Source organism: Loxodonta africana, chromosome 6, assembly GCF_030014295.1.
Source record: "Loxodonta africana isolate mLoxAfr1 chromosome 6, mLoxAfr1.hap2, whole genome shotgun sequence".
NCBI classification, from domain to species: Eukaryota; Metazoa; Chordata; class Mammalia; order Proboscidea; family Elephantidae; genus Loxodonta; species Loxodonta africana.
Window position 1 is genome coordinate 6197562 of NC_087347.1, and position 14685 is coordinate 6212246.

The 14685-nt window shown below is 50.7% G+C and overlaps 1 protein-coding gene across 1 annotated transcript; it reads right to left on the reverse strand.

The window, feature by feature from the left end:
- Nucleotides 1-382: 382 nt before the first annotated feature.
- Nucleotides 383-14471, reverse strand: ACKR3 (atypical chemokine receptor 3). The gene is made up of 2 exons (XM_023557728.2): nucleotides 14310-14471; nucleotides 383-2534 (listed from the first exon to the last, which is right to left on the reverse strand). Exon 2 carries the CDS (start codon nucleotides 2507-2509, stop codon nucleotides 1421-1423), a length of 1089 nt encoding a protein of 362 aa, XP_023413496.1. The 5' UTR covers nucleotides 2510-2534; nucleotides 14310-14471; the 3' UTR covers nucleotides 383-1420.
- Nucleotides 14472-14685: the final 214 nt, after the last annotated feature.

The window sequence follows — 14685 nt, forward strand, 5'->3', positions numbered from 1 at the left end:
AACAGCAGAAGCTTAGCAGAGAAAGTTCAGAGGGCCGGGATATGTGGTGACACAGACGAGGATGTAGTGTCAGACCTTGAGCCTGTGCGGGGTGGACAGCAGGCAGGCCTTTTCTGAGCCTGCTTTGTCTTGACAGCCTGCAGGAGCCCTAACCACCATCTCCCCACCCAAACACATCACTGCCTGCAAATTTTTTTTTGAAGTCACTCAACGTGTTCAATGATTTTCCTGTTACATCATTTCACCCAAGTTAACCCCTTGGGTTTTACCCTTATGGTTATAGCACTCTTTTTTAAATCCTATTTATTAGGTTGATCTCTAGAGGCCATGGAGTCCCTGGGCAGTGCAAATGGTTGATGCACTTGGCTGCTGACCAAAAATTTGGAGGTCCAGGTCCCCCCAAAAGTGCCTCGGAAGAGAGGTCTGGCAATCTGCTTCCAAAAATCAGACCTGGAAAACCCTATGAAGCACAATTTAAAACTCTGGTAAAAGTGGGGTCATCAGGAGTCAGAATCGACTCGACGGCAACTATTTTTTACATATGCCATTTACATCCGTGTATTAAAAGCCAACACGTGCTTTTGAAACTGAGACTCAAATGCCTTTTTCCGAAAAAAAAAATTTATTAAAAAAAATAACTTACAAATTGAGAGAACTCTCTGAAATATGACTGTTCGTTTTGTGCATGATGCTGCAAATGGAACAGTTTTTTGTTTTTGTTTTTTAACATAACTTCACAACACTATTAACGTCACAAACTGCATTACAGAGCAGTGTCGTTCCATAGTCCATACTGGTACAAAGCACCACACAGATATAAAACTATTGTAAATAAAACATTTCAGCCAACACTGGCATAGATTTATATATATTTATATATATATATATTTATATATAATTTCAAAACAGCTAACATTTCATGTCACCCTTAGTCAAAACTGAAGTCAAGCTAACATTAGAACTGCAAAACTCTGAATATATGTCAGCATTATACTTCCCCAACAATATTTAAAATATATTTAACTTTCAAATGCATGTATAAGGGACACCAACAGTGAGAAAATACAGTCTTAGAATTTAAATACGAATCACCACATTAAAAAAAAATTTTTTTTCAGGGAACTCTGAGAGTCCTATTTTACAGAGGCACGGGCAAGCCGGTCCTGAAGCTGGCTTTGACACGTAGTACGGGCTGCCCAGCACAGCTCTGCATGATGCAAAGCTGTCAGAATGCACAGCCCAGAAACAAGACACGCTGGCACAAGAGAGACGGAAAGGACACACGACGACACGTGTTCCCCTCTTCAGCTTCTCGAGCTTCAAGACCCGAAGCTCCTCTGCTTTACTCTTGAGGAAAATGCAGCCCGATGCCCTGTTAAGAGCAAGCACGAGGGTCTCAGAGCTGATGCAGCATTGCCCATCATTTGGCGTTTTGCTCCAAAGCAGAGTACTCTGCTTCAGACACTCTGGAGGCATCGATAAGCTTGGTGAGCCCGGTTTTGGCGGAGTACTTGAAGATAAAAGCCTTCATGAGCTCGTACCTGTAGTTGCGGTTGATGAAGCTGTAGAGCACGGGGTTGACGCAGCAGTGCACCAGGGACAGGCACTGCGTGACGTGCAGGGCCGTGAAGAGGAAGTTCTCCAGGTGGCAGGTGAAAGGGATGAGGTGGAGGATGGAAAAGACGTCCAGGAGCACCACGGCGTGGTAGGGGAGCCAGCAGACCAGGAAGACCACCACGTAGGAGAAAATGATCTTCCGGCTGCTGTGCTTCTCTTGGTCGCCGGAGGCCGAGATGGCCCTGGCCAAGAGGAAATAGAAGACGGCGATGACGGAGAAAGGGATGGCGAAGCCCAGGACCACGGACAGCAGCTCCATGCCAATGAGCCACTCCTTGATGCTGTGCTCCGGGTAGAAGGACCGGCAGTAGGTCTCATTGTTGGCTGCCGACGTGACGGTCTTCAGGTAGTAGGTATCGGGCAGGGACACACAGAAGGCCAGCAGCCACACCAGGACGCAGACAACGCGACGCACCATCTTCTTCCGACTGCTGGAGGTGTTGGTGAAGTAGGTGACCGACAGGTATCGGTCCACGCTCATGCACGTGAGGAAGAAGATGCTGCCGAACAGGTTGATGGAGAAGATGAGGTGTGTGATCTTGCAGGTGAGCTCGCCCATGGGCCACTGGTTATGCTGCACCAGGCTGACCACCCACACCGGGATGGTGAGGACCACCCACAGGTCGGCGATGGCCAGGTTCAGGATGTAGCAGTGCGTGTCGTAGCCTGTGGTTTTGGCCTGGATGTTGACCCAGACCACCACGGAGTTGGCGATCATGCCGATGACGAAGATGAAGATGTAAACAAAGGACAGCGTGTAGAGCAGCGCGCTCTTGTAGGGCATGTGGGGGCACAGCACCGTGTCAACTCCGATGCAGTCGCTGCTGTTGCAGGACCAGCTGATGTCGGAGAAGTTCCCCGGCTCCATGTAGTCAAAGAGATGAACATCCATGGTTCTGAGGGAGGTGGTCAACGACCTGCAGGAAGACCAAACAAGAGAGATGGGCAGGAAAAATCGGGAGAAACTCAAGTTTCCGACAAAGAGCTTTTCCAGTGCCCTCCCCACCCCTGATACTCCGCTGTTCCCACTTTAGCTCTGTAGCATGAGCAAAGACAGCTCTCTGGGTGGTACCGTTAACGAACTAAGCTGCTGACTGAGAGGCTGGAGGTTCGAGGCCACTCAGAGGCACCTCGGAAGAAAGGCCTAGCAACCTACTTCTGAAAGCTCAGCCACTGCAAACCACGTGGAGCACCGTGCCACTCAGACGCGCGTGGGGGCACCACGAGCCAAGTCGACTGGACGGGAACCGGTGGTGTGGCAGTGGTGTCTTTGCAAAGAAAGGAGACAAGAAAACAACCATAATAGAACCCTGCAAAACAAATTAAAACACACCCTGAGTCTAAATCCACGCAGTCCTCAAAGAGAGAAGCAGTGTTTGCTTTCTGGTGTTTTCAAGGCTGTGTTCTTGAGACCCATCGACCTGGCTCTGCCCCAGTTGTAGCATCAACACTGCACAGGGCCGAAGCAACGTGGGGCAGCTGGGTGAGACCCCAGCTGTATTGACAGTGGGCTCGTGTTCCACAGGGGACACTGGAGCCATTTTATCTGCATCCCCAAGTGGGGGAGTTGATCCATTACACGCCCAGCTCTGCTACAAGTGCCCTGCCTCGGGGTCTTAATGAAAGCATTTTAAATCTTCTTCCAAATTTGCATTCAAACTGAGACTGCTTTTTTACCTTTCTGCAAAATGCGTGCACACCTGGGCCACTCCTGGGTTGCCCCAGATGCCATTAGACAAATACTGGGTATACAGCCAGATGTGTGGAAGGACGCACAGCTGGACTGTGCCCCAAGCCTACAGACTCTGGGTTTTGCCACATCATTTTCAACAAAGAACAAGCAACCAGCTGTCCCAAGCCCTGGGCCGTCGCCTGGTTTCCCGTGACTTTATTTGCTCAACGGGTTCAAGAGCAACTTGTGCCAAGGCCCAAGGCACAGAAATGACCACCTGCTGCCTTTGTGGATGGGCTGTTGGTTTTCTCATGGGTGCTCCTGCCAGCCTAATGTACGGCCAGCACTCTCAACTGCCACCACGTTAGCGCCCACTGAGAATTCAGCCACAAGGAGCCACTGTGTCTGAAACGGTTTCTCCATAAATGTACTGACTATGACAGCCCCTGGGTCGCAACGAGTTGGAATCAACTCAATGGCAATGGGTTTGATTTTTTTTTTTGTTTGGATGGTGCCAACCACAGACCGAAAGGTTGGTGGTTCAAACCCAGCCAGTGGTGCTGAGGAAGAACGACCTGGTGATTTACTTCCGTAGAATTAAAGCCAAGAAAACCCTATGGAGTACTTCTACTCTGCAACACAAGGGTCACTGTGAATCATGGTCAACTCAAAGGCCAGCAGGATTGGGTTTTTGTTTTGTTTTAATACTGACAAAAGAGTGGCCAGGGTGGCCTTGTGTTCGTCTGTCCACTTGGAGGCCCTGAAGTCCCTCCCCGACTCCGTCCTTAGTTGGCAGTGAGACCTGGCGGGCCCCATCCCAGAGACTGTGGGGATTAGATGCCACATCCCGGCTGGGGGCGAGGGTGTCAAACAGAACCTCAGCTCAAGGGGGCACTGTTGAGCACTGCCCAGCGCACTAAGGTGCCTGCTCAGCTCAAGGGGGCACTGTTGAGCACTGCCCAGCGCACTAAGGTGCCTGCTCAGCTCAAGGGGGCACTGTAGAGCACTGCCCAGCGCACTAAGGTGCCTGCTCAGCTCAAGGGGGCACTGTTGAGCACTGCCCAGCGCACTAAGGTGCCTGCTCAGCTCAAGGGGGCACTGTTGAGCACTGCCCAGCGCACTAAGATGCCTGCTCAGCTCAAGGGGGCACTGTTGAGCACTACCCAGCACACTAAGGTGCCTGCTCTTCCTTCTCACCTGCCCCTGGAAATAACTGACCGAGGGTCAGGCTCACCTGGTAAGGCCACCTGACATGGACTCCAGCTTACATACTAGAACTCACTGGAGCTCAGAGGACTGGTCAGTGGGTCAGGGTGCAGTGGCCATGCTAACAGTAGGAGAAGACATAGCTGGGAAGAGTTAAGTCTAGGTGAGGATTTGGGCTCCTCGATCCGTTAGTGTCTAACTTCAGACTAGCTGGTCACCTACCCAGCTGTGTCTGCCTCCCCAGGACAAAGCACTATCTCACAGAGCTACTTGGAAGATTAAACTAAGAACGACTGGTAAAGGCCTCCAGCAGGGTCTGCACAGGACAGACGCTCCAGGAGCTGCGTCCCCTCCCCGCCCCTTCCCTGGCATGAAAGGAAGAGCCAGGGGACTCTCCAGCCAAGCATCCATTTTCCCCTTAGCAAAAAGCATTTAAAACAAACAAAAAAAATCAAATCCGTTGCCCTCTAGCAATCCCAACTCATGGTGCCCCTATGCGTGTCCTGGATGGGGCAAAAGGTTTGCTCTTGGGTACTAACTGAAATGTTGTTGGCGGTTCCAATCCACCCCGTCAGCCGATGGCTGTCTGCCTGGAAGTGCCCTCTGGCCACCTCCCTCAGCCACCTTTGCCTGCACCCCGGGCTCCCAGGAGCAGCAGAGCAGGCTAGTTCTCGTTCCCTTCCCGTGAAACACAGCACTGCCATCTGCAGTGTGGGTTGGTTTTTAAAGCCCTGACTCGTGCCCTCACCAGACCGTGCGTCCCTGCAGATGGAGGAGCACGGATGGCAGACGGCCACAGCTGGGCAGAGGTGGGGCAGACCAGAGCGAGGCTGGCGCCTGGCGTGGCTCCCACCCTGCCCCCTGGCACAGACAGTGGGGCCTGCAGAACGGCCATCAATCCTGAGCTGGGCCGTCCCTAGGGCAGGACAGAAAGGAACGACTCGCCTTTGTTGGCCTGACCCAAGTTCCAGAACACTGAGGAGCCACTGTGCCCTGGATGCAGACGCAGCGAGCCAGGCAGGACTGGGAACAAGAAGACCTGCCCCTGGGGAGAACGATTAGGCAAATACGTCCTTAGGAGTCACTGGGGGGTGAAGCCCTCGCCTGCTAATGGAAAGGCACCTCAGAAGAAAAGCGAAAAATCAGCCACTGGAAACCATATGGAGCACGGGTCTACTCTGACAATCAAGGGGTCGCCACGAGTTGGAGTCGAATTGACAGAGCCGGCATGGTTTGGGTTTCTATCCTTCTGGGTTCCTCCACCACCCTGGGAATTAGACTCTGGCACTCTCCCCTCCGGGCTGCCGCCAGCCTTCAGGGTTCTCGGAACCCAGGGCAGTGGGGAAAAGGGCTCTGAGGCCCATCCAGTCCTTCAATGGGCCCAGCCTGCTGGACAATGAAAACTTGATTTAGTAATTGGGGCCACAGAGCCAAAAACATTATGCAACTGGCACCCATCCACCCCGTCACCCCTAACACAGTGAGAATCTTTCAGCAGGGGAGGGACGTGTTTGCCCAAGGACACACAGGGAGAGAGGAGAGGCTGGCAGCTCCTGGCTGCAGGCTAAGAATCCACTAGCCCTGCTGACAAATCAATTGATTATCAATTATTGATCACTGATCCTCCATTGGCCCAGGGCGCACAAATAGCGCATACCCCCACTGGTCGGGAGATGACACAGACTCTGGAAGCCCCAGGCCCAGGCCTCAACCTCCCACCTTCTTCTGGGGGTCTAAACGGGCTTCTTGCCTCCCACTGCAGAAGGTTTGAACGGTCAGCGGAAGGAAGGGAAGCTCAGAGAGAGAGGAAACAGTGCAGCACTCAGATCCTCCACCAAGGTAAACGGGGAACTTAAAAAAAAAAAAAAAAGGCCACACAACACTTTTGTCGTTTCGGTAGTTTTCATGCATTTTTTTTTCCCCCTCATGCATTAGGTTTAGGAAACAAACAAGGGCTGTCTCTAGAAAAATACAACATTATTTGACAAAGTCTTCCCCCTTCAAAAAAACACACACGAAAAAACCATTGTCTTCAAGTTGATTCCAACTCATGGCGACCCTATAGGACAGAGTAGAACTGTGCCACAGGGTTTTCAAGGCTGCAATCTTTACGGATGAAGACCAAAGACTTCAGTATGGATTACACTTCAACATAAAGAAAACAAAAGTCCTCACAACTGGATCAATAAGAAACATCATGATAAATGAAGAAAAGATCGAAGTTGTCAGGATTTCATTTTACTTGGATCCACAATCAATGCCCATGGAAACAGCAGTCAAGAAAACAAACGATGTGTTACACTGGGCAAATTTGCTACAAAAGACCTCTTCCAAGTATTAAAAAGCAAAGGTGTCACCTTGAGGACTAAGGTGCGCCTGACCCAAGCCATGGTGTTTTCAATTTCCTCATATGCATGAGAAAGATGGACAATGAATAAGGAAAATCAAAGAAATGATGCCTTTGAATTACGGTGTTGGGGAAGAATATTGAATATACCATGGATGGACAGAAGAATGAACAAATCTATCTTGGAATAAGTACAACCAGAATGTTCATTAGAAGTGAGGATGGTGAGACTTTGTTTCACATAATTTGGACATATTATCATGGGGAATCAGTCCCTGGAGAAGGACTTCAGGCTTGGTAAAGTAGAGGGTCAGGGAACAAGAAGACGACCCTCAATGAGATGGATTGACTCTGCGGTTGCAACAATGGGCTCAAACCTGACAACGACTGTGAGGACGGTATAGGACCAGGCAGTGTCCCATTCTGTTGTACACAGAGTCGGAACCAACTCAACTGCACCTAACAACAACAACAATCTTTTGCATAAGCAGACTGCCACATTCTTCTCCCTTGGAGGGGCTGGTAGGTTGAACCACCAACCTCTCCTTATTGAGTTAACTCCAAACTCCTGGACACAGGCTCTGGGAGCCCGACCACATTCAACAGAACACAGAAGCTTCCTATTTTGAATAAGGGCATTGTCTTTCTCAAATAAGGAGCCCTGAGAGCACACTGGTTAAGAGGGAGACTGTCTTAGCCATCTAGTGCTGCTGTAACAGAAATACCACAAGTGGATGGCTTTAACAAAGAGAAATTTATTCTCTCACAATGTAGGAGGCTAGAAGTCCAAATTCAGGGTGTCTCTCTCTGTCAGCGTTCTCTTCAATCTTCCCCTGGACTAGGAGCTTCTCCGTACGGGGACCCCAGGTCCAAAGGATGCACTCTGCTCCCGGCACTGCTTTCTTGGTGGTATGAAGTCCTCAACTCTCTGCTCTCTTCCCTTCCCTTTTATCTCTTGTAAGATAAAAGGTGGTGCAGGCCACACCCTGGGGGAACTCGCTTTACATTGGATTAGGGATGTACCTTAATAAGGGTGTAACAATCCCACCCTAACCCTCTTTAACATAAAATTACAATCACAAAATGGAAGACAACCACACAATACTGGGAATCATGGCCTAACTAAGTTGACACATATTTTGGGGGGACATAATTCAATCCCTGACAGAGACCTTCCTACTTTTACGTACATGGAAAGTTACAGGAATTGTGCTTTATCTCATTTAATCCTTCCTGTAGGGATCCTTTTCCACAGGGGCCTTGGCCAATACCTGCACATACAGAAGAGCTCACTTCCGGTCATGGCAAACAGGAAGTGAGTTTTTCGCCATGACAGGAAGTAGATGTTCTTATAGCCAAGGTAGACTCGGCCTCTGTCCAGCCCTGCCCACGGCCTGCGGTCCACCACTCATCCAGAAATGGCGGGCTTGCTCCTTTTTGTCGAGTAGAGGACTATTCTGGGAGGTTTGCCTCTCCTTTCTGAGGTTTATTATTCATCAACCAAGTATCCTTGACAACGGCTGAGCTGTACCAAAAGTCCTGAGGTACTTAGCTGCATCCCAATGGCCCGCCTGAGCTCACCCAGCGAGCTGGGGGGTAAAGCCGGAATTAGAAGTCTCCGAGTTTACCGTCTCCAAGGGGTAGTGGCTTGGCCCACACAACACATGCTCCCTACACTAGCAAAAAGCCACTCCCTCCAGGAAAAAGGGGCTCGTTCCTTGCAGAGACAGCCAACTACACATCCAAACTGCCTTCAACAGGTTTGCGGTTTCCAGTCACATACCAGGAAGGCTCTTCCCGGCTCATCTTCCTTGCCCCACCCCTTCCAAATAATTGACCTCTTCCGTTCTCTGGCCCTTTCTTTCTCCACCCCCATGCTCTGTCCCACCCCCACCACACCATGTCTTATTCATCTGCATAGCAACAGCAGGAGTTTCTGGGTGTTGCAAACAGTTAAGCGCTCGACTACTAGCCCAAAGATCAGTGGTTCAAACCCACCCAGAGGCACCTCAGATGACAGACCAGGTGATCTGCTTCCAAAAGGTCACAGCCATGAAAACCCTAAGGAGCACAGTTCTACCCTGCACACACAGGGTTACCATGAGTTGGAATCTTGACGGCAACCAGCAATTAACAGTCACAGCAAGCAAACTCACCCGGCACAAAGCAGGTGTCAACGAATACAGAGCTCAGTGACTTCCCTGTTACCCACCAGCTAAGACCAGCACTGGAAACGGGAGTCCAGGACAGGCTTTTCTGAAATCCCTACCCGGCTGAGATGAGCATCATGCCTTTTCAATCTCCCAAAAGTTTAGGAAGTCTCTTCTGAGTGTGTGTGGGGGAGGGGGCACCATTTGGGGCATATGAGGATAATAAGCCAGAATCATGGCACCCCCAGCCCCAAGACCCACCATCTAATCGAGAAGGTCAACCAAACCAAACCCATTGTTGTTGACCCGATTCCAACTCATAGTGACCCTATTGGACAGAGCAGAACTGCCCCATAGGGTTTCCACAGAGTGCCTGGTGGATTCGAACAGCCAGCCTTCTGGTTAACAGCCATAGCTCTTAACCACTATGCCACCAGGGTTTCCATTCTAGAAGGTCAAGAAGGGATGAAAGCCAATCACCCACAATGAGGCAGGAGGGAGGTGGTGGGTGCCCCTACACCAGAAGGGTGGGCTTTCCACTCAAGTGACTTACAGGGGCCTTTGGGGAGAAGTAGGGATTTGAGATGGTCAAGGGATATTCCACAAGGGCCCTGCCATGAAGGTGGAGGCACCCAACCTGGCTGAGGCAAAGACTCTCCCTAGAGGAGAGCTGGAGGGAAGAGCCAGGCCTGGAAGAGTGGGCTGGCTGACTTCCTGCTAGGCCTGGGGCTGCCCTTGTGGGAGCCACAAAGGTCCTGAGTGAGGAAATGGCACTTGAGCAGAAAAGGCTTTGAGGATGGCGGTGGCACAAACAACAGAAAAGGTTTCCCAGTGGGGCTCTCAGGTGACAGGGAGGCCAGCCATCTGGACAGAGGAAGGCCTTGGGCTCTTCAGCAGGCCAGATAAGACAGCAGACTAGGCCTGGGAGCCCCTTGGTGCCTCTGGACCCAACAGAGAAACATTTAGACCCACTCACTTCCAGAACCAACACAGATGTCCAGCCCTGAGGTGGCCTCCTTCTTTGTTGGCTCTCTGTAATTTGTAACTCAAGTTCTCCTAAAATGGAATTTCATTGGAAAATTCAGTTTTGTCCCAAGACAAGAGCTGATCGCCTGGTTCTCACCCTCTTTCACTGTCTGCTGCTGTTGTAGTTGTGTGCCTTCAGGTCGATTTTGACTCATGGCAACCCTACAGGACAGAACAGAACTGACCCATCAGGTTTCATAGGCTGTTATCTTTACAGTAGCAAACTGCCACATCTTTCTCCCGTGGAGCGACTGGTGGGTTCGAACCACTAACTTTTCGGTTAGCACTGAGTGCTCAACCACTGTACCACCAGGGCTCCTTTCTCAGTGTTTACACACCTGTAAACCAAGGTGAAGAATACTGAATATACCATGGACTGCCAGAAAAACAAACAAATCTCTTTTGGAAGAAGTACAGCCAGAAAGCTCCTTAGAAGCAAGGAGGTCGAGACTTTAGCTCCTATACTTTGGACATGTTATCAGGAGGGACCAGCAAGGATGGCGAGACTTCATCTCTCGTACTTTGGACATGTTATCAGGTGGGACCAGTCCCTGGAGAAGGACATAATGCTTGGTAAAGCAAAAGGTCAGCGAAAGAGAGGAAGACTCTCAATGAGATGGGCTGACACAGTGGCTGCAACAATGTGCTCAAACACAGCAATGATTGTGAGGATGGCACAGGACCAGGCAGTGTTTGGTTCTGTTGGACACACGGTCACTATGAGTTGGAACCGACTGGACAGCACCTAACAACAACAGCAACAAACAATGCCAGGATGGATTAAGAGGCTGAGTTATCTAGGGTTCACAGTGATGAACGAAGTTCTCCTCACCCTTCCAATGGCTCCAGAGACTTTCTCTCATGGGAGCCAAGCTCTTGCTCTGGTCTCTGAGAACGTACCTACCACCTCCACTGGGCTGTCCGAGGATTATGGGTACAATTTAGATAAGGAGAGCCCAGGCTACCAAAGAATCATTTGGCAACTGCAGGCAGTATCCGTCACTGAGGCTTTGTTTTGTTTAGCCCTGCGTTAAATCTGTGGGAAAACAAACCAACCAACCAACATGCAGGCGAAGTCCAGGGAAGACCACTCAGCTCCCCGTGGCCCTCTGCCAGGGCTGATAGCAGCCAGGGGAGCTGTCTGTCCTCGGGCCAAGCGAACAGAAAACAATGCCCTCCGGCTACACATTCACTAGTGGGGGGGCTGGGGATCTTATGCTATGCAAATAGCGAGCTGCCTTGAAACCTTTGAGAATGCAATCAATCAATCAATCAGAGGGCCAAAGGAACACCCAGACTCATACAGGCTACCTACTCCCAAGGTCCTTAGACATACGTCTCGTTAACACAGGGAACACCCTCCTCTAAGAATCCTGGGGGTGGGGGGTAAAATAAAACCCACCTCCAGAAACCTGATCCGGCCTATTGTGCTCGGCTGCCCAACAGGGAGGCAGTGGTGGGAGAGGACCACAGCCAGAGACCCAGACCCAGGCGTCACAAAGGCCTCTGTCTAGGCTGGAAGGGTGTAACCAGAGCCCAGATTCCCACCCAGCGTGTGACCAGGGTGAGGGTGGGGTACTGCTGGGCCAGGCTGGGAATTCACCACTGTTCCCCAGGCAGACACAGTGGGGCTTCCAGGAGGACACCCTGCCATAAAGGTTTCCTTTAAAGTGAAGTCTTCATCTCTTCCAATAAAAACAAGAAAAAAAACAAGAAGACATCTACAGAAGTGTCCGTTACAATAAAAAAATCAGAAGATGCTAGCGGGCTACGCAGCTCACAGGGCCTTCAGAGTGGAAAGTCCTTTATCTGTCCCTTGGCCAACAGGGGTTCAAGGCCACCTTAGATAGTCTCAGCCTCCCTCTGCCCTTGGAGCCTCTTGAACAAAACCATACCCACTTTTGGCTCACAAAATTTCCCCTCTAAAACTGGGCAATTCCCTGATGGTTTTAATGGGGAAGCACTAATGTTTCCCCCCAGTTCTAATTTGGTAAGATTCTCAAGTAACGCCTCAAATATTCCCTGCAGAAAGCCATCAGGTATCCAGAATCAGAAGACCCCTGCCCCTCCTCGTTCTGACCTATTTTCTTTTTCTTCTTTTCTTTCGTTTTGCTGAAAGTGTGTGTTGTCGGGCTATCCCTTTCCTGGATTTTAAAAACCCTGGACGTGAACAGAGCCTTTGGTTTTTTTTTCTTGATGGTGCCTACCTACACCAGTGACTCAACTGGGAAGCATTTTAACACTATTCCTGTGAAGTTCCTGGGTTGCCTGCTTTAAAACCACGAATGCCTTCTAGCTCCCAACTCCACTCCTGCTCTACAGAATCACAGAAAAACCTAAAGCCTTCAAACTGGTGAGGCCTTCTCTTTTTCCCTGGGTACTTTTAGGGTTTATAACGTGGCTACCCTTCGGGCTCAGTTTGGAATCCCTTCAGCCAACTTCCCTCATGTGTACTTAAAACAGGAGGCTTTCCAGCCTCGCATTATCACACAAAAAGCCACTGTTCCTGATTAAGTACCCCCTTTCCCCCCCACCAATCCAGAAAGCCTATACTTTGCCTGTTCTGGGCCTGATTAGAAGCCATAATTCCTTGTCAATTCTCGAAGGACTCGCTGTGTTTAATAAAAGGATAAACTCACCTCCAGAGTGCTCACTCAGCTAGGCACAGACATGCTAGGCTGCCCTCTGCTCTATTTACTTGAACTTTTTTTTTAACTATGATTGCATTGCATCAATGCATGTCCCCTTTAAAAAAAAATGCTCAGGAAAATAGATGTTTCTCAAAGCTCTTTTGCTTTCGACCCCCACCCCATGCCAACCCTTCTTCCCCTCCCCCCCATCCTGTACAGCCTGCACTTCACGTGTTTACAGCAGAGACAGGGAAAAAGAACAAACTGTTACCAAGCTGCAGCTCCCATATGCAACCTGGCTTTAGAGAAAGCTTTGCCTCTAGAGGACGCTCAGATTCTCAGACAGACAAGTAGTTTCTCCTTTGAAAAGCTGGAGACAGTTAAGTCAGGGAACCAGCAGCCTCCACTTTTCTTCCCTCGACAAGCCTATCTGAGCTGGACATTTCCCTGGAAAAAGTGAAGGGACACAAAGACAGCAGCTGCGTTTACAAAGGAAAAAAAGAAAAAGAAAACCCACAAAGGTCAGCACATTGAAACTTTGCAGAAAGAAGTTGCAGGGCACGCTAGAGCACCCAATACCTTCAAAGGGCTGTAAACCATTTAAAGAGGCCCTCTCCCACTTTTGTAAAACCTAATTAGCCTGTGGTGAGCAAATAAAGAGAAAGAAAGGAAGGAAGAGAAGAAAGAAAAAGAGAGAAAGTCTGACTTTTACAACTTTTCCTTCTCCTGGAAGTTACCACTCAGCCTAACCACCCATCCCTGACTTCGTTCCAAAGTTCTTTCTCCCAGCCCCCCACCCCCCGTCCTCCCCCCTTGAAGCTTTACTCATGCTACAAAAAGCAAAAGGCATGTTTTACCCGAAGTGTGTATTTCCATTACAAAATTCTAAACTTTCTGTGCTTGTCTTTCCCCCCTCCCCCCCCGCAGTTAAATTTGGACTTAACACCTTCTAAGAGAAGACTAAATACTCAAATTGGGTTAGCAAGGATGAAAACAGAGGAAGACCAGGCAGTATTCAGCATATGCATGTACAGCTCCGGACACCCAGGACCTGGTTACCCCTTCCCCCCGCCCCAGCACTGAGTTCAAATGCATTCTGTATCCTCCAAGATTCTCCACACACAAGTCTGCTTCCCTCTTAATTAAGTGTCCATCGTCCTGGAAGTCCACCTCTATTGCCAACTCTACCCATCTCCCAGTCGGTAAGCCAGAAGCCGAGCAGGTGGGCAGTGGTGGCAAGCGAACCCCGGTGCCAACTCAGCGCGCAGGACAGGCAGCCCGCGCCCTCGCTGCCAGTTCCCCGCTTAACGAGCTTAAACACCTACGGCAGCAAAGAAACACCCCGGCTGGCACCAGACGCACCAGGCTCCTGCCATCGGCCAGCGCACAAGGACAGCGCCTTCCACAAGTGAACGAGGAAACTACCCTTTGCTTTCTGCAGCGAAAGGACGCCCCCAAATTAGCAGAAGCACTTTGCAGAGCAGGCGTGCAACGTGCAACGTTCAGGCACCAGACATGCAGATTTCCGAGCCTCCATCGCGGCGATGAAAGGAAGTCCTCTGAGAAGCCGTTTGGCTGGAGCGAGGACGCCTGCCGCCTTCCTCTCCCCCATCGCCGTGCCGTCCTAAGCCGGCTGCTGCCGGTTGCTTTCCTCCCCTTACCTCCTGCTCGGCTCCCGGCTGGTGCGCTCCCTGCCTTAGTGCGAAGTTCGCTGCCTCTCTGACCCTCCGGGCTGCAGACGAGCATTATATACACTGCGGGACCGCGCCTCTAGATGGCAGTGTTGGCGCCCTCATCTGCGTCCCTCCCCCGCCCCTCCTCGTCCCCTCCCTGTCACACACACACACAGGCGCACACACACACACAGGCACGCGCGCACACAGAGGCACACACACAGTCACGCACACACACACACACAGGCGCGCGCACACACAGGCACACACACAGGCGCGCGCACACACAAGCACAGTGCAAACCCTGCTCTGTTGTTTCCGGCAAAAGCTCTCTGGCACCAACGCACCCTGGAAACCCCAGCCT